This window comes from Equus przewalskii, chromosome 10 (genome assembly GCF_037783145.1).
Source record: "Equus przewalskii isolate Varuska chromosome 10, EquPr2, whole genome shotgun sequence".
Classification (NCBI taxonomy): domain Eukaryota; kingdom Metazoa; phylum Chordata; class Mammalia; order Perissodactyla; family Equidae; genus Equus; species Equus przewalskii.
Window position 1 is genome coordinate 44,392,590 of NC_091840.1, and position 18,867 is coordinate 44,411,456.

At 46.9% G+C, this 18,867-nt stretch overlaps 1 protein-coding gene across 3 annotated transcripts in view; it reads left to right on the top strand.

Annotated features, from left to right (window-relative positions):
* Window positions 1-18,867, top strand: part of NXN (nucleoredoxin) — a 138,584-nt gene that overhangs the window by 88,371 nt on the left and 31,346 nt on the right. The window contains exon 1 of one of the 3 annotated variants that reach the window (XM_070562845.1): window positions 11,986-12,332. The exons of the other annotated variants lie outside the window; for them this stretch is intronic. Coding sequence (XP_070418946.1) covers window positions 12,324-12,332 — 9 coding nt within the window. The 5' untranslated portion in view covers window positions 11,986-12,323. Of the gene's footprint in view, window positions 1-11,985; window positions 12,333-18,867 lie in introns of those variants that run through there. 3 annotated transcript variants of the gene reach the window in all.

Consider the following 18,867-nt stretch of genomic DNA (forward strand, 5'->3'; position numbering starts at 1 on the left):
TTGAAAGTAGATTGTGTACATCATATTTCACTGTGAAACATTTCAGTGTGTATCTCCTAAGGACAAGGATGTTCTCTTCATGACAACCATATCTTTCTCATACCTGAGAAATTTAATAGTGAAACGTGAAGGGTGTAGGTCAGTTGTGTTGTAGCCTTTTCCAGTCTGATTTTTGTCTCATTGTTACCTTATGATTAGATTGAAGCATTTTCGTCAGGAATACTACAAAGTTGATGTATACTTCCTATTGTATTTCACTAGGAGGCACATAATAGTTTGGTCACATTATTCACGTCTTAGTCCATTTGGGCTTCTATAACAAAAACACCATAGACTGGGTGCTTAAAGAACAAACATGTGTTCCTCACAGTTCTGGAGGCTGAGGAGTCCTAGATCAAAGCACGAGATTCGGTATCCGGTGAGGCCCACATCCTGGCTCACAGATGACTGTCTTCTCACTGTGTCCTCACATGGCACATGGCAGGAAGAGGCAAGGGAGCTCCCTGGGGTCTCTTTTATAAAAGGGCACTAATCCCATTCATGAGGCTCCACCCGCATGACCTAATCATCCCCCCAAGGCCTCACTTCCTAATACCATCACCTTGGGGGTTAGGATTTCAACATATGAATTTGGGGGGGACACAAACATTCAGTCCACAGCAGTTGGTGATGCTGAGTTTAAATATTTGGTTAAGGTAACGTCCGCCAGATTTCTCTCGTAAAGGTATTTTCTCCTTCGTAATTAACGAGCAATAAATGGTGTGATACGTTAGGACCATGGGAACCTTCTGTTTCAAGTAACTTGTCACCCAGTGGCTTTAGTATCCATTGATACATTGATGATCCTTGCCTAAATCTGTTTCTACACTGGTCATTGCAGAATGTGATCTTTAAATTCTGTCACTCCTTCTACAGTTATTAGCTTGCATGCTTTTATAAAGAAAGCTTGCATGCTCCCCCCCCTTTCCTAGTATCACTTCAGACTCGAGGATTTTTTAAAAATTCAATTGTTATAGTTCATTAACTGCATTATTCTTTTTAATGCTCTAATTATCCCAAGCTTGGTAAATGGGTACCTTTTCAAGATGGCTCTTGGGTCCCTTTCCCATGTCCCCAACATTATTTGGGTATTTCCTTGCTTTTCTGGCACACACTAAGATGTTCAGGCTCAACTTGTTATTTCCCCTGCCCCAGTCTTGGAATCAGCTATTTCTCTAAGAAACTCTGCTTCCTTTGGGTGGAGAAATGGTGGTTAGAAACCAAGATCTAGGCATCAGCTGTGCTCATTGCTAGCAGTGTCACTGCTTCCAGACACTGTCAGTGGAAAAAGCTGAAAAATTTAAATGTTTATTAAAACCTTGTTTTCATAGTGATACGTTCAATTCAGAACCAGCGTCACAGGGTACTTCCTTCCTTCCTCATTGCATATTTGTGTCCCTCTTGTCCCACAGTGAGAACGTTGTTCAAAGATTTCCAATACTGATATCAAGGCCAACAATAAACCTACTAAGTTAAGATTTCATTGCAGTTTTTTTTGTCCTTTGACTACATCCAGGTAAGGGTGAACAGTCAGAGGACTGCATCCAGAAGTCTCTTGAATGACTTCACTTTTTGGGGCAGGTCATGTACTAATCGTCATGTGTTTCTGTTCATATTCAACTTTAGGATTTGCTTTTTCCCTCATGCTTTCTAAAAAAAATTTATTATTTTAATACGTAAAATATTTACTCAGTCCGAAAGTCAAAACTATACAAGATAATATACTAAGTCTCACTTCCACTCTCCGGAGAAACCACTTCATTGGTTTCTAATTTATTGTTCGTTCTGTCTTCCTTATTGTGAACGTGACAGTACCCATCTGTGTTGGGACCTGTTCTTTACACACACGCAGGAGTGGTCTGAGGTGCTACTTCTTGGGGTCGGTCGTGACCAGAGGAAGCACGTTAGAAACAGCGCACTGTGGAGTTCCTGATCCTCCCTTGCTCTGTAGTTTGCTCAGTTTTCTCTGTTGCCTCATAATCTGTGCACAAGGCGAAGCCCTCTGTGGGAGGGTAATTAACGGGTCACCGGGAGGACCTGAGGTGCAGGCCTTTGCAACAGAATGAAGATGTCTGAGTTTGGTGTGGATGGTCCATTTAATCGCTTTTGACAGGAGTGGACCTGACGGGGTATCCCCCGGAGCAGATCTGGGATCTGTGAAACAGAGTTTGACTGAGCAGATAAGTTGCTTCTCTGGCCGTCCTTTTAGTGCAGCTGTTGTTTGCTTCTTGAGTCATTTGGGCTTCCCTTTCCTCTTCGTACAAGATTATCTACTTTTAATCCCCTCCTGCATAAGAGTTGCAGGGAACAAATTTTTTCTTTAGAATAAACATCTTGGGGAAGTTAACTTTTCACATTTGTTGTTGTTGTTCTTTACTTGACATTAAGGAGCTTTTATAAGCAATTAAAACGAGGAGAAAACCCAAACCAAAAATTCCCCTAAACTCCAAGTGACCTCAGCAGGAATCTCGTCCAGTGTTTCTGGTCTTAACTCCTTTGGTGAGTTTAGGGAGCGACTCTATCCCACTTCCAAATGACGACTTTGAACTATTGGTAAACGTGCATAAACACATCTAAGAGAGTCCATTAAGCATGGTTTTGGGGTCAGACTGAGAGGAGTTAATCTGAAAACCATGGCTGGACAGGAAACTGGATCTGAAAGTATTTCCTGGAATGACTTGGTCCTTTTCTTGAGTAGAGAATGTTCTCAGGAAAGAAACTCTCCCAGACGGTGGAGGTGGGATGGCCTTCGAACCAGATCCCTCCAACATTAAATCCTTTTGTCACTTCTTCCTTGGGCTTCCTGGAAGTCCATTTGGTTCATGTCAGGGTGCTCAGAGTAGAGTAAATTAAAAGATTCAAAAAATATAAAAATTGACCACTTTCTGCCCTTGGCTAGATAAAGAATGGAAAGGAAAGTGTGAAGTTTTTGGTGATATTTTCCACATCTCTGTCATTCCAGTCGTTGTGGTTTTGTCATGTCAGAATACTAGTTGTATTACCATTTACTTAATATTTTTCTTTAAATATACTTACTTTTAAAATTTAGATGTATATTTTTGTTAAAAAAGGGAGATAAGCAGGTATTAGAGAGATGTTAATCACTTACTGATATGAAACTGATACTTTTCCCCTACAGTAATTAGAAAGACGGGAAGAAAATTGAAAAAGGAATAACATTTGATCACTATCTGATGCAGAGGGGAATACTACTGCCACCTAAGAAATGATCTCTATCAGGTATAGATAAGTAATTTCACTTAGAGAAACATTGCCCAGTGCCATATTTTGACCACCCTGGTGGTATTTGGGAAGGTGGTAACCATCAATACAGATAGCTTTGATGCTCCCGTTTTTAGAATGTCCTTGAAAACTAGGGGGTTCACAGTAGTTTGACATGTCTAAAAACACACCTTATTTTAGGTCAATCCATTGAGGTTTCTTCTAGAAACAGAATACATGCATACATATTCTACTCTATGTTCAAAAAAGGATTTAAGTTAATTTATAAGGAAGCATAAAATGTGGCAGGATAAAATAATTTAAAGATGAAGCAAAATATGATAAACAGGGAAATAAAAAATATAGGAGGGGCCGGCCCTGTGGCTGAGTGGTTAAATTTGCCCGTTCCACTTCGGCTGCCCAGGGTTTTGCTGGTTTGGATCCTGGGCGCAGACATGGCACCACTCATCAAGCCATGCTGGGGCGGTGTCCCACGTGTCACAACTAGAAGGACCCACAACTAAAATATACAACTATGTACTGGGGATTTGGGTAGAAAAAGGAAAAATAAAATCTTTAAAAACATATATATAAGAAATAAAATAAGAAAAATAAGGAAGGAGAGGACAAAAGAGAATTGCAGTAAGACTGAAAATGCATGTCATGGTGACCTGTACCCCTGCTGCATGGGAACGTAAAATTTTGCATGAGCTTCCTTACAGCCAGTGAGAAAAGGGAAACCACATCTGTTCCACAATTCCCAGTGTCTGTAAGATATAATAAAACCAACTGCTTAAGAAAAACGTGAGCATTTCTTCCAGGATCCCTCATAGAGAGGAATTTGTGTGGTCTGTTGAGTTATGCCTTTAACAGTATCTTATGGTAAGTGTATAATTTTCTTAAGATAACCACTGATAGACTCTGATGACGTTCCACCAAAGAGAAACTTAGTAAAACTGCTTCTGGGAGTGGTCACTGTGAAGTTCAGCTCCCTGCTGCTCTGCCCCGAAGTAGGTGTTTATTTTGGATTATCTGGAGGTGTATTCTTCAAGCCTTTCTCCCTGAATGTGGTTTCTCTCGCTCAGGGGAATGGCGGCGAGTTTAATATTGTCCTTCCTGGATATGTCTGGATGGTATAGGTGAGCTGGGTGTGGGTTGGCACCAGTTCATGCAAGCCAAGGGGCCTACTAAGGATAGACTGGAAGGCCGTCCCACTCTGGGCTGCACGGAGGGAAGACTACTGGTGGGAGGGCCAGACCTCCTCTCTGAAGATCGTTGGAATCTGCTCTAGTACCCAGATAGAGGGGAAGGCATTGAGTTCCCGGGTTCCACTCAGTATGGCCTCGTGTGAGACTGAACAAAGTTCAAAATCTGCCAAACCATTCGGTCACCTTGGCCAAGAAAGAAAACCCTCAACAAATCCCTCACAGCCCAGCTAGCTTTGATCCTGATTCTTGGTAAACTCTGATGGTTACAAAAGGAAGCAGCTTGGCACATGGGATTGTACTTAGTTTACAAATCAACTAAAAGCTGGGAAGTATCTACCAGAAATAACACCTTTAGCTGTAGAAAGTTGGTGTTTAGCCCTTCTGGCAACAGTTAATTAGCAAAGTCAGTTGTCCATTCGAGATGGTAAGCTTGCTCACAGGTGTGGTAAAGGAAGGCCTGTGTATTTTTCCTTCTAGAGAGGCATGTGCCCAGCTCCTCCAAAACTGGTGTCAGTTATTAGATCATTAGAAACAAGTTACACAGGAGAGAGGCCGGGTAGAAACCTGCTCTAGTCTGTTTGAAACTGCCGTCTCAGGAAAACATTGTGAGTGTGACCCTCAGACTGTGACACTCCAGGATCTGAATGAGCTTCTGTAGCCCAGAGTTGAGTTCATGCCCTTGGCCTATGACCTTTTCCTATCGGGAGAAGCAAAGGTCCATCAAAGCCACAGATAATCTGATGTTTCTGATGTATTTCTCCACAAAGTGGTAAGAAGGGTAACAGGGGTGTGAAGTGGGCTGTGTCCCCCTCCCCACCCCCATGTACTTACCAAGCAAGGAATTAATCAGTACTCTCCGTTGCCCTGTTGCCGGGGATGGGTCCGTCTCACCAGTGAGTCCTGCTCTACTAGGGCTGGTGTGGCTGGGCCTGGTAGACTAATTAGCTAGAGTCTACCTGGGTCCAGGTGAATTTGGCCATCCAGAGGCAGGGCATGCTCAGGAGTGGAAATTAGAGTTTCTAGTGAAAGGCAAGTGCTTAGCAAGACCCATGGAGCCATATTTTAAGACCTGGAAGGTTCCTGGCCTAAAGCGTGCCCTAGAATGAGTTAAGATTCCTCTCCTACCAGAGCATGTCCAGTCAGAATCCCAGAGGTCAAGACCTCAATGAGAAAGCTTTCTTGAGGGGTTTAATGTTTGTTTTGTGCTTGCAAAAACCTTGACTCTAGAATGTCCGTCTCCTCTTACTCAGGGCCTTTTCTTTCTTCAGCCCTCATGGAAAAGAATTTTGGCAGATGCAAGGCTAGATCGGACCGCCTTATCTCCATCTCCCGCAGGGGCCTGCTGTGGAGTTGCCCGTCTCCTGTGGCAGGGATCGTTTTCTGCTGGTTTTGATGGAGTTCTCTGGCACGCTGGCTGGGATTTGTTGTAGCACATACATTCCCCCTGCCAAGGTACACAGAGTCTTTGGACTTAGAGGCTTGTTTTATGATTTTTCCTCCCCTAAACTTAATTTATTCTACATATCCCATGACAGAGCTAAACATTTGTGGGTCTTTGGCTGCCAGACTGGTGGTGGATCAGATGGGGCCACGTCTATACTTGTTGAAGAATGGGAGGATTGCTTCCTTCTGGGGCATGTTTTCAGAGAGGGTTGTGCTAATTCAAACAAAACTTTTTAACAAACTTATTCATGAATAGAACTGGTGGGATAAATGGATCCTAGGGAAGCAGTCATGTTTTTGCTAGCCTTGGAGAAGATATTTTAGATTAGGTTGGAAGTGATCCCTTTCCTCTGCTTATAACCTTGGGCATAGCTCTCCGGGATCCCCTTAGGGCACAGTAGGACCCAGGAGATTCAAGGGCTGGGGGACTCAGGCGGGACTGTGAAGGCTTTCAGTCTCTCTTATGTTAGTATATGAACAATTTTAAACTTTTAAAACTCCCCTGGGGTGAGCAGACGGGATTGTTTAAAATCCCTTTAACTGAAAAATATCTCAGCAACAGGGTTCCCCTTTGCTGCTATGACAAGGACTTTCAAGTAGCTGAAAAACCTTAGCATAGTGAGGTGTGGTGGGAAATGAGAATTAGAAATAGTGATTCCAGGGGCCGGCCCCATGGCTGAGTGGTTAAGTTCGTGGGCTTTGCTTCTGTGGCCCAGGGTTTCGCTGGTTCGGATCCTGGGCGCAGACATGGCACTGCTCATCAGGCCATGCTGAGGCGGCGTCCCACATGGCACAACCAGAGGCACATCACAACTGGAATATACAACTGTGGACTGGGGGACTTTGGGGAGAATTAAAAAAAAAAGATTGGCAATAGTTGTTAGCTCAGGTGCCAATCTTAAAAAAAAAAAGTAGCAATTCCAGATTCGTTCATTTAATCAACGTGTATTTTTGTTGCATGCCGACTTTGTACCAGGCACTGGGTTGGGAGCTGGGGATACAGTGGTGAGCAGAGTATCAGCCTTGCCCACGTGGAGCTCCACAGGCCAGTGGGGAAGACAGACGTTGTTCAACAAGTCACGCAAATATGTAATGAAAATTGTGATCAGGGCTGTGAAAGAAGAACACCAGGGCTTGGACCTATAATGGGGGACCTGGTCTAGACTTAGGGGGGCAGTGGGCAGAGGAAGTAATATTTGATCCAAGATCTGTAGGATGAGTAAGAAATAACCGAGGAAGGGGGAAAGCAGTGTGACAGAGGGACACTATATGCAAAAGAGCATGTATGACTCAGATGTCAGTGGGCATAAGAATTACCTGGGAGCTTTCTTCAGATTTACATTTTGCATGTCACTCCCAAAGAGTCAGATTTCAGTGGGTCAGAGGTGGGGCCCAGAAATCTATATCACCCCAGGGGCTTCTGGTGCAGCTCTTCCTGGGGAAATACTGCATTAAATATTGTTGGTGAAGCTCTTTCCTTCCAATATGCAATTATTGCTAGAGAGAACTCCAGGCCTCCTTAGTAAAGGTGGAGGTGGTTAGTTTTGGCATGCCAGCTTCTTGGTCGTGGTGAGTTTTATAAGGTTCCTTGATGGAGACACCACTGGCCGTGGCCAAGGCAGGTTCTTACTGATCGGGCTTGTGAGAAGAGGTCATCGTGGTGCCCCCAAGTGGCAGAAGTGAGACTGAGCTAGTGGGGTTTCCTCCTTGGCAAAGAGCTTTCTGGAGGCTGTGGGGCCGCGGCCCGCATGCAGGGGTATGCTGGGCCCCCCAGATTCTTGTCCCTTTATCTCACCGCTGCCTCCACTGGCACAGGACCTAAGGGATTTGAGGTGGCAAGACTGTTACTGGGATTGGAGCCACTGATGAGGCCACATCATGCTTTTTCCGTTCTTCGTTTCAAGTCTGTTATATCAGGAGAAAGTCTTGGTGTGCACTCCATGTTTAAACCTCTGGAACTCTTGCCAATCTTCTTTTCAATAGAGAAAGCCGACCTCGGAGCCTTCTGCAGGCAACAGGGGCTCGATCTGATTTAGTAATCGTTTGGTTTTTGTTCTTTTTATTTTGACACTTGCCCTCTATTTATAGTTGGCGGTACTGGTTTTCCATTCACAAGAGTAATATAAAATTTCCTTTCAAAGTAAATTTGTTTTTTAAAAAAAGAATTTCACTTATTGAAAGCAAAGTAAGTAAATAAGAGAATTAGGGGGCACAAATTGGAAACGACACACGAGAACGACTGAGTTTGGGAAATGTGGGCGCTGGAAGGAGCCATCTGGATTTTCCATCTCCTGTAATCCTCGTAAGCAGCCCTATGAGGCAAGGACGGTCATTTTCCCAGTTTACAGCGGAAGCAACTTTCTCTGCGAAGTGAAGTAACTTGCACTGCCTGGCCGACTCAGCCCCTCTGCTCACTCAGCCTGCCCTTTGCTGTGACTGGGGGACATAGTGAGGCCCGTTCTCGCTCCTTCTGGGACCCTCAGCTTCCATGCCTGCTCCCTCGTGCTTTCTGGGCGTTTTCCCTTTCTGTCTGTAGCCAGAGCGGCTCTTAGAGGAGCCGGCCCGGCTTCCCTCACCCTTCGTCCTGGCCTTCTTCATTTCAGCCTGCAGAACTTTGGGTCTTAATTGTTGCATAGCAAAGCGCAGAGCTGGAGGGCACTGCAATCCAGTTTCTTGACTGAATTTCCCTGCTTCTGGACACAGATTCTTCTATGGGTGGCCTAGAGGCCAGCTTGAAACTTGTTGACATTTAACATTCGGTTCTGGTAAAGGTTGACAGGATATTGTGCTCTTGAAAATGGTCAGCGTGTCCCAGAAAGTCCATGCTCCTTACGGAGAATCAATTTGTGTGCGGTTTCCATTCAGAAGGCCTCAGCAGTTTCAGTTTCCTTAAGCAAGCGATTAGTGGCATATTCAAGGTCTGATTCACTGGGACACTGCTGTTCTGGAGGAGAAAGTCAGTCCAGTTGCAACCTCAGAAACTTTATACTCCCTGCCCGTTTTGCTTCTGTGGCATCGGTGGCTTCTGGAACTGACCCGCACGAAGGTGCCGGAGCACCTGGCCTGGGAGTGTCCGCCAAGGCAGCCCCTCACTTGGCTGTCTTGGAAAACTACAGGTGGTGGAGACCTGCTGGGTCTGCTTCTGGATGTCATGCCTGCTATTACACCTTGGGAATGTGCTGCAGAGCATCTGGGGTTTTTACAAAGTGGCCATTCATCTTGTCTCTAGAAGAAGCCTCAGACTTTCTTCCCTCCTGACTCAGCTCAGGGCAGCGTCTCCCGGAGCCAGAGAGAATGCAGAGCCCCCCTCCTTGGGAATTCAAACGAACAAGCAAAAAGGGCTTTTCTCTGCAAGTTTGTGACAGTTTGTTCATGGCCACCTTTCCATGGACCCACAAGTCGGGGAAGCAGGGTGATTTTTCTCACAGCCTCACACATTTGAAGTTTATATAGTATTTTAGACTCACATTTAAGGAATACTGTACTTTGACGGTTGGTGGCTGGCAGAGAGCAAAGACGCCCTGGTACTAATTTGCTCTGTCATCTTGCTCCCATCTCTGCATCCATAGCACAAGGAGGAGTTTCCCCAGGGTCCTGTGGGGACAAGAGAAGAAGGATCTGTGAGAAAGGGATTGGAAAGAGTTAACAGTGTAATGTAATTTTTTTTTTCTTTGGCCGGCGTTTTAAGTAGTGAGGATTTCGTGGTGTACGTGGGCCCTCCGTGCACACTTACCCACACATCTGTCTTAGTTAGGAGTTGTTTACAAGGAGCAGAAATTCACTCAAGCTGGCATAAGTAGATTGGGTTAGGCTCTCCGAATACAGTTGTTAATCACACGGGCATCCAGATTCAGGAAATCGAGTTCAGCTGGGACCAGAATGGGATTTCAGAAATGGGTCTCTCTCGGCCTCCTCAGGGGCTGGAGTTCTCACTTGCTTCTCTGTTCTCTGGCTCTCTGGTGTCTTTCTCCCTTGCCGTCCCATCTCTGTGAGCTCTGTTTTTCTCTGCTTGTCCATGGCCCGAGAAGCTACTCCTGCCTTCACTTTACGTGAGTTTGGGACTCTGCTTCCACCATCGTCCGATCAGTACTTCTCCATCTTTTTCACATCCGTGCCACACTTAGAAAATGATCATTGTCTGTCTGCTGGGATAAAGGGACAAAAGCAGCTTGCCACCAGAGACCAACGACTAGTGGAGGGGGCTCCAGCTGCCCCAAGGGCTGGGAGGGTCAATATGGCACCTTCCTCTAACCTCTTTGTATCATGCTCGTGGAGAAGCTCTGACATTGCTGAATCTGTCTTCGTATCCAGTTTCTAAATTCCCAGGAGGGAGTATGATTGGTCATACCTGCTGTAGTCCCCTGTGGCCTGAGGCTGGCGCCCGTGGAAAAAACATGTCCCCAGGCTCACCACTGGGGGGTAGGACAAGGACCGGCAGCCCAGGTGGAGTGTTCAAATGGCAAGTGGTTCAGATACTAGTCAGGCTCCTTTCCTCCCTTGAAGGCAGGGACTTTTGTCTGTCATCTCTATATCCCCACACCGTCTGGCACAAAAACTTGGCAGGTTTTAGATGCTCAGTAAAGGTCTATTGATGAATAAGTGAGTAGGCATGTATGTACATGGTGTGGACCTGAGGTTCTGCTGAGCAGCACCTCGAAGTGTGACGCTTCACCTGTCTAGGAAACTCAGTCATCTCCCCCGCCCCCCGGTTCCATCCTTGGACGCTGCTTCACCCCCTTTCTCTTGCACATCTAGCCACTGGGGGCATTCATGCTGTTTTCCTCTTTCTTGTTAGCATCTGAAGTCTCAAACTGAGAGCAGTTAACCAGCGAGGCAGGCCGCCTGTGTTTTTTCTCCGTATGAGGCATTTGGAACCAATTGTGCAGTGGCCCCTTTGAGTTAGCTGTTTACACTAACACACTAATACTGCATTGTAAAAATGTCTTTCCGGCCAGTGTCTTGGACTTTTGTGTTTCTGTGGAAACGCCCATCTAAATTTCCTGCTTGATTTTTTCTTAATGGCAGGCATTAACCTGGCAAATACTACTATTTTTAAAATTCTGCTGATGTTAAAGCAAGCAGCGGCAGTACCTTTTGGAGATAAGAAATCAACATTCAGTAATTGGAAATAAATGGTTGATGGTTGACATCCTGTTGAGAGTGACAGAGACCACAGGGAACCTCTGCTTAATTAATAGTTTCATCTTGGATCCTTCACTTAGCCTGTTTTTCAACAACAGCTTTATTTAGCAGAGAGATGTGAGTTGATGTTTCTTTATAAGGGCAGGGGAATGTAAGACTTTATTCTGTATTTACTCCCATATTTATTTCTATATTGGGTATGTAGCTCTTTTTTCCTTATTCTACATGAATCACTTGGATGCATAAATTCAAGGACATATGCTGGCGGCTCTCACACATCTGTCTTGAATTTCATCTTTTCCACCCCGTCTTCTACTTTCCAAACAATTTACCTCCCTCTTTCTCTCTCCCTGCTGTTATTTATTTCATTGTGCCGTGGAACCCTTTCATTTCAAGAGCTGTCGGAGGGGAACAATGCAAGCCACAATCCCTTTCTGTAGAAAGGCATCTGGGAGCATGGCGATCACAGCTTCTATAGAGGATGGGATTCCGCTCAATCACGACACGGCTGGTCCATAGCCGTGTGGTTGATGCGGGTTTCCTCAGCTGTGGGCGAGGCTGGCTTGCTGGGTTCCCAGTGAGGTAATGTTCCCATCATGGACCAATCCAGTCCAATTTATGGAGGACCTTTATGTGCCAGGCTCTGTGCAGAATGGTCCCTGATGACTATCCTCTTTGATCTTTTTTTCTCCAGACTGGGAATTTCTCACATCATTGTAAATGTTTCCTTTCCTCCCCTAGTCGTTTGGCTTGGGCTCAGTGGGACTTCCTGAAGCAGGAAAGTGGTAACAAGGGATTTAACTGGGCACTTGGAAAGTTCTGCCAAGAAACAGAGCTCTCCATGCAGCCGGGGCAAAAAGAAAACAACAAAAATGCCCCCCACCCACCGTGATGAAAGAACAATCAAGTGGGAAATGGAAAGGAGCGCTCTGCTGAGTGCTAATGGCTCCACTGTGGAACAGGTACGGAGGGCGCTGAAATGACAAACATCTCGGTAATTCTCTCAAGCCACACTTCCTGCTCCTATTTTCATTTGGAGAGTGGACATGGAAAAGCTCACCCTGCTGACTTGTAATTTATAGCATTTGGGTTAGTAGGTGTTACGCAATCGCATTCCTAATCTACTGGAAGCTGCAGAAAGTTTTGAGCCTATTTGCCTGATTTCTTTTTTGGATAGCAACTTACTTAGTAGCTGTTTAGGAACCACGATGACTGTCTGAAAATGAAATACCATCTTGCTTGTTTTTCGTGCTGCATCTGTAGAGTCAAATGGGAGAGGTTAGTAAGTATACCCTTTCTTGGCCTGAACATCGTCATTGTCTTTTACTGAGTACCTAGCATATGTAAGGCATTGAAGAGGCAGAAGGAGCATAAGCTCTAGTCCCCCTGGAGGGACTTGTCTGATGAAGGAGATGCAAGATGGCCTTTTGTATTTAAGCCCTGTTGTAAGGGTTAGTACAGTAGGATTCTAGAAGGGTGGAATTCTCTCTTGCTGTTGACTGGGTGGCTCACTTCACATCGTAAAACTCTCTTGTTTCCATAGTTTGTGAAATCTACCTCTCTTTCTCACTGGGTCTTTTCACTGTAGTGCCTGGTCCTCGGGTTTCTGTCGTGTCCAGTAAATCTGTTGTGGACATAAGGTTCAAGTGCTGAGTTTGAAAGTGAGTAGGAAATCAGAGTCTGGAGCTCCCAGATCATGGCCTATCAGCCCCCCCCCAGAACTGAGCAGGCTGGGGGAACCCTGTTGCCCTTCCTTGGGAACCTGCACTAACACCATCTTCTGGGAGAAGGTCTGTTTTCAGGTGAGGAAGGCTTCTTAGTATGGATTTTTTAAAAAAAAATTTAAAAAGCAAAACAAAACATCGTTGGCATATTTTTTGCGAAGTGCCTTCATCAGCTATGGCCAGTTCCCTCATTTGGTCGCCTTCCATCTTGTTTTGAGCCACATAGGGTGGATCGGTTGGGGTAAATTGATGGCATCTACCACCTTCCAACTAAGGAGGGGCGAGGGTGGGAGGAGTTCTGCCAGATTTGGGGGATCTACAAGAAATGGCACTGTGCCTTCCACATAGTCCTTATTCCTAGGGTTCCTTTCTTCCTTTTTTGTTTTGTTTTAACCTTATGGGCCCTATAAATCTGGTGTGCAGACGCTCAGAATTTATTTCTCCTTGGTATGAACTTAACATTCTAGTTGAACTTGTATGGTGACATATCCCTCAAAGGAGGCGGCAGATCAAGGATCGTCGTGTTCAAGTCAAAATACACTGCCCAGAGTGAATGTGGGCAAACTCGAACTCTTTCCCAATAATGTCAGCAGAGGGATTCACAGTGACACAAGCCGTGGAAACCCTATCACCCCCGAGAAGTGACTGCCTTTGGAGCTGGGACGTGGTCTCTCCAATTCCAGCCTGATTCTGGCTCCTTGCCCTCTCTCGTCTGAAAACTCCAGCCACTTCTTTAGTCCTTCTCTCTTTATAGCATTTGGCCCTAGTCTGTTATTACTAGCCACCCCCTTGCTGTTCCAAACCACTCTGCCCAGTCGAGGTTTTTGTACCAGATGGGGCTTTAGGAAACCCCTCTGTGAGCTTGTGCGAGCTGCAGCACTGGGAAGCGGAGCAGCCTTTCCCTCCATCTGTGGTGTCAGCCAGAAAGAACTTGGCAGCCATATGTTGCTTTGTACTCCCAACAAACTGCTCATCTCCTGGCTTGTTGAGTCATTAGGGCAGGAAGTTGTATGGCACAGTCAATGAACCTCTTTAATTGGTGTTACGAATGATACCCGCTTCCAAGTGTTCGGGAATGGGACTCTCCGAACCCGCAGGGAACCAGAGTGATTAAGAAATGTTTTGCATTTCAGCACTTTTGAAAGGCTGAGAGGAAACATTTACGTTTTTGACTTTATATTTGTGGACGTCATTTTTTATCTCATTAATTTGTTGTTGTTGATTGAAGCCAGTCTGAAGGTGCAGCTTTCTGAAAGGAAATTTAGGAGCAGAGTTGTTGGTGACTCCTGAGAAGGAAGGAGGCTTGGAGGAGGAGGAGGGGGAGGAGGAGGAGGGGGGAGGGGGAGGAGAAGGGGGAGGAGGAGGAGAAGGAGGAGGAGGGGGAGGGGGAGGAGGGGGAGGAGAAGGGGGAGAAGAAGGAGGAGGAGGGGGAGGGGGGAGGAGAAGGAGGGGGAGAGGGAGGAGGTGGCGGCGGCACTGGTGTCTTAGAATGCACTTTTAGTTCTGTTGGCTTCTTTGACTGCTCCTCGCATATGAGATGCAGCCTCTTTCCCCGTGCTCCCCCTTCATCCACTGTGGCCTTCGTCACCACGATCACAAAACCGCAGAGCTGGTGGCCAGACCCAGTCCTTTTTTGTTTTTTAACTTCTCATGCCTACCTGCGTGGCCACCATCTGCCCCTTGTGTCTCTGGTGGTTGGGTTAGAATTAGTGACCCTTTCTTAGTTGAGATCTGCCACTGCCTCATTTTGAGAAAGGAAGATCCGCAGAGCTGAGGCTGGTTGGAAAGTATCCTCGTTTCCGTGAGGAGGTGGAGCCGTGGCCTTGCCCGGCGCCGTTGCTGGGGAACTACAGGGTCCTCTGCTCTCTCGGGGTCTGTCTGCCAACCTGGCAGAAGGCCTCTTGTAAAGCACTCTGCATTTATTTGTGTGGGTTGTTCTGGATCCAGCCCTGGCAGGGACTGGTGGCGCTGTGGTGTCCTGATCCCCACAGCCAAATGCTGCTCATGGAGTGCTCTTGCGGTTTGAGGACCCTGGGCAGGCCCATTGCTCTAAGCTGGCTTTCTGATAAAAAATCTGGAAGGGCACACAAAAGACACGTTCTCATGTGGGTGCTTACTGTATACCAGGGACGGTTCTGAGCACTTCATCTTATTATTTATGCTCACGGGAACCCTAGAAGGTAGGTGCTATGGGACTATTTTGCAATTGAACAGAGAGAGGCAAGGAATTTGCCTGAGGTGGCAGAGTCAGGATTCAAACCCAGAACATCTGCCCCGAGGCCTACGTTCTTAGCACTACGCTCTGCTTCCCACTTTGATGTGGCGAGAGGATTTGGGGCTGCTGGAACACGGCCGTCCCCTGGGAGAAAAGATTAAGGGGCAGTGGTTGTTTGTGTTCAAGATCTAACAGAAGCATGGTGTGCGGCCCTTACCCTGGGAATCGGCAGTGCGTTTGACAGCACTTTGGGGTGACCAGTGAAGATGGCGGCAGAGCTTGCTGTGAGCTGGTGAGGTGTGTGGTGGAAGGTGGCCACTGATGAGGACGGACGTCTCTTGTATAAAGAGATAGAGGAAGAAATAGCATGTCAGATCCTCCACCTCTCGTACTAGCAGCAAATTGATTTCTGTGGTAAAAGGAGATCTTACAAAGCGAAGTGAGGCTCTTTAGAACTTAAGTCCCCCCACCACCAGGCTGCGAGGAGCTTGCATTTACTGTGTAGGGTTGTCTCCTGGCCTGGCTCTTCTGTCTGCAGGTGTCCCAAATTGAGACAAGGCCCAAGAAGTCATTTCCCCCATCCGCCTCCACCAGAACGGGAACCTGCAGCTGACGTGGGTGCTAAACGGGGGTTACCACTTACGGTCAAGGAGAAATGGCAGTGTTCTCTTCAGGCACCAGCATCATTTCTAACATTTACTGACCGCTTATTGCGCAGCAGGCAGTGCTTCTCACTGTTATACGTATATTAATCCAGTTATTTCCAGCAGCAACAGTGTGAAGCAGGTGTTGTTATTATCCTCATTTTACTCACGAGCAAATTGAGGCTCTGAGGGGTGAAGTAACTTGCCCAAGGCCACCCAGCAGATGTGTAGTAGAGCTGGGATTTGAGCCAGGCAGTCTGGCTGCAGAACCATGTTCTTAACCGTTTTACCTGCACCAGGCTGCTCTCTGATGAGCTAAAGTATTGAGTAAAGATTTCATTGACCAACAAGGACCAAACGCGTCCATGAGCTGTTGGTTCTTGTGGCCGCCCCAAGTGGAATGAGAGTGGTTACACGGAGGTTGTTTGAAATGGTGAGCATGTTGGATGTAACACACAGAGCCATTCCTGGCATATTCAGTGAAGTAGCAAGGAGCCAGTCTTCCTTCTTACTCATTCTCCTGGCTGTCACCACGATGTGCCTCATGCTATGCGTGTGCATAGTATACTCGTAGCCCCACTTTTTTTTAAGTTGTGATAAAATATATAGAACATAAAATTTACCATTTTCCACTTCTGGACTGTAAGGTTCCTGAAGGCAGGCGGGTATCTCACTCCCTTCCTTTCCCCTGAGGCACTTTGGTTAGTGTTGTAAGTAAATCATGCTTACTCATAGCCCGGATTGCGCAGCCTGGCTAGGTTAGCCGTAAATTGGTTAGAAAACTTACTGTTCTGAGCGTTAGCGAAAAGCAGAGTAAATTTTTCATGTCTCTTCTACCCAGTCTTTTCTTTTTCTTTTTCTTTTTAATACAGCCCAGAGTGGCAGAGATGGACCCCGAAGGAGGGCGTGTGGTGTATTTAATGCCAGGTGCCTTTGTCTGCAGGAAGCAGAGTGGACACCTCGTTTTCTAATCCTCACGCTCCGGTGACCTCTTTCTGAACCAGTTATAGTGAAGGGGAAGCTGGTTTTCAGTCTGGCTTCGTAGCTGCAGTTCCACTAGGAGGGCTTGGATGTCTCCTGAGCTGCTGCTGGTTACCAGCGGCCTGGCCCAGCCCACCCACACCTTTCCCTTGGTCTCTTGTGCTGGTCCCTTCTCTGTGGTGGCTCCAGGCAAAGGAGAGATGAGAAGGTGAGGGGGGTATAGGGATCAGAGGCACTGTTAGATAAGGGAGAAGAGCTCTAATTCCACTAGCACTTGTCTTGGCTTATTTATTCTGCAATTTAAAGAGTCTTCTGGGCATTCCCGAGTGTCTCAAGGCACAAGGAAGAGTCTTGGTCGTAAGGAAGCCCTCTAAGTAGCTGAACTTGGTTGCGTGGCTAGGCACCCAGTCTGGCTGCCCCGTCGACAGTGTTTCCTCTCTCCCTTGCCTCTGTTCGTTCGTTCCTTCGTTTGTTTACCCATCACTTGCTGAAGACATAACATGTGCCAAGCACTGCGCTTGGCCAACGGCTATACCAGGCTCTGAAGATTTCAGTCACAGGCCAAATTACACACTGGGAATCATGCCTCCAAAGCAAGATTTGGTCTTAACTCTGGGGATCCAAGGACAAGGTCCTGCTGGAGCGTTTAGAATGGTTGTGGGATAACAGTAGCAACAGCAATAATCATTGATATTAATAGTAGCTGCTGATGCTTATGTAGGGCCTAATCTCTGCCAGGCCCTATTCTAAGCACTTTCTGTAACAGGTCGAATCTCCACAACAGTCCAATGAGGTGTAGGTGCTATTCTCCCCATTACACAGATGAGAAAACCAAGAGAGAAGTTAGGTAGCTTCCCTGAGGTCGCCACCTAGCAAGTGGCTGGAGCAGAGTGAGACCCGGGCAGTCTGGCTTCAGAGCCTGTGCTGGGTCACCTCCAGGGTCTGTACCGCCTTGACATTGGAGAGGAGGACGCGGGGGAGTTTCCCCCTCAGACCACACATGGAATGGGCTTTGGTGATGTTTGGTTGGGGAGGGTGGGGACACTGTTCAGGACAGAAGGGATGAGTTGACTGTGGTCAGCGTTTGCCTGAGAAGGCTCCGGCTGCCCTCGCCAAGGAGCTGGCTGATTAATCCTGCATCTGTGTTAGCTTTGGCTTGATCCCACAGATTTGCAGCAGCTGTTGAGAAATAAAAACTTAGCCCCCAGTCAAGCACAAGACCCAGTCCTCAGAGCGAGAAGCGGATTCCGCGTCACCCTCAGGAGCTGGGGCTTTCTCGGAAATCGCCAGGTTGCGTTTCCCGGTGGCATCTGTGGGTGCTGACTAATCCCCCAGTGTCTCAGATTACCTTGGCTGTACAGTTTGGGTTTTTACAGTTTACCAGTTCCCGGTCCTGTCCCTTTTGATACTTGCCTCATCGTTTCCTGGGTCACTGTGAAAGCGTCTCTGGCCGGCGTTCCTGGGATGATAGCTCCAACCGCGGCCTTGGACTCGATAACCAGAACCAGCCGCCAGGCCGCGCAACGGGAACTTGGAAGTAACTCGATAGCCCATTTTGTCATCCTTTTTGATTTTTGCCACGTTGAGCTAATATTTTCTCCTCTTTCTTTTTTTCGATTTCTTCTTTGTTGCCTTGCTTCTGAATTTGGTGAGCTAATGATAAACACTTCGATGTCTAGGCTTTGGGGTCTTGCTGTGACCTGTTCTGTCGGAGTCCCCTGGGTAGCTACGAAAGGAGGTGGTTCAGCAAGTTGAACGCGTCATGGAAATGAACTTCAGGTGGCCTTTGTGCCCGCAGGATAGTCACTGGAGAGAGAGCAAGCAGTGGATGTGAAAGTCCTCCGGTCTTTCCCTCCTGCAGCAGTGTTGGTCAGTGTGGCCCTTTTAAAGTCCTTGTTCAAGTTGCCACCAGCCTTTTCTCTCCCCGTGACCGGACCGGTGGGACGTGAGCTGTCGCTCTCCGTCCCGTCTCCTGGTTCAGAGGCTGCTGGGATGGGAACTGCCAGGCTCAGCTCCTTCTCCCTCCTCCGTGCTTTTGTGCCCGACTATACTGTATTTCACACTTCAGTCAGCCAAGCCAGGAGGTGAGGAAATGAAGTAGGAATTCTTGTCTGAAGCAGAAGTGGTGTCAGAGTTAAGTAGAGAGAGAAGCAAAATCTAGAGTCAGTTAAAAAAATTTTCCAGATGCCCTTTTAAAATCTGGAAATCCAAAATGGGAAGTGGGAGGGAGAAAAAAAGAGGTAGGGGGT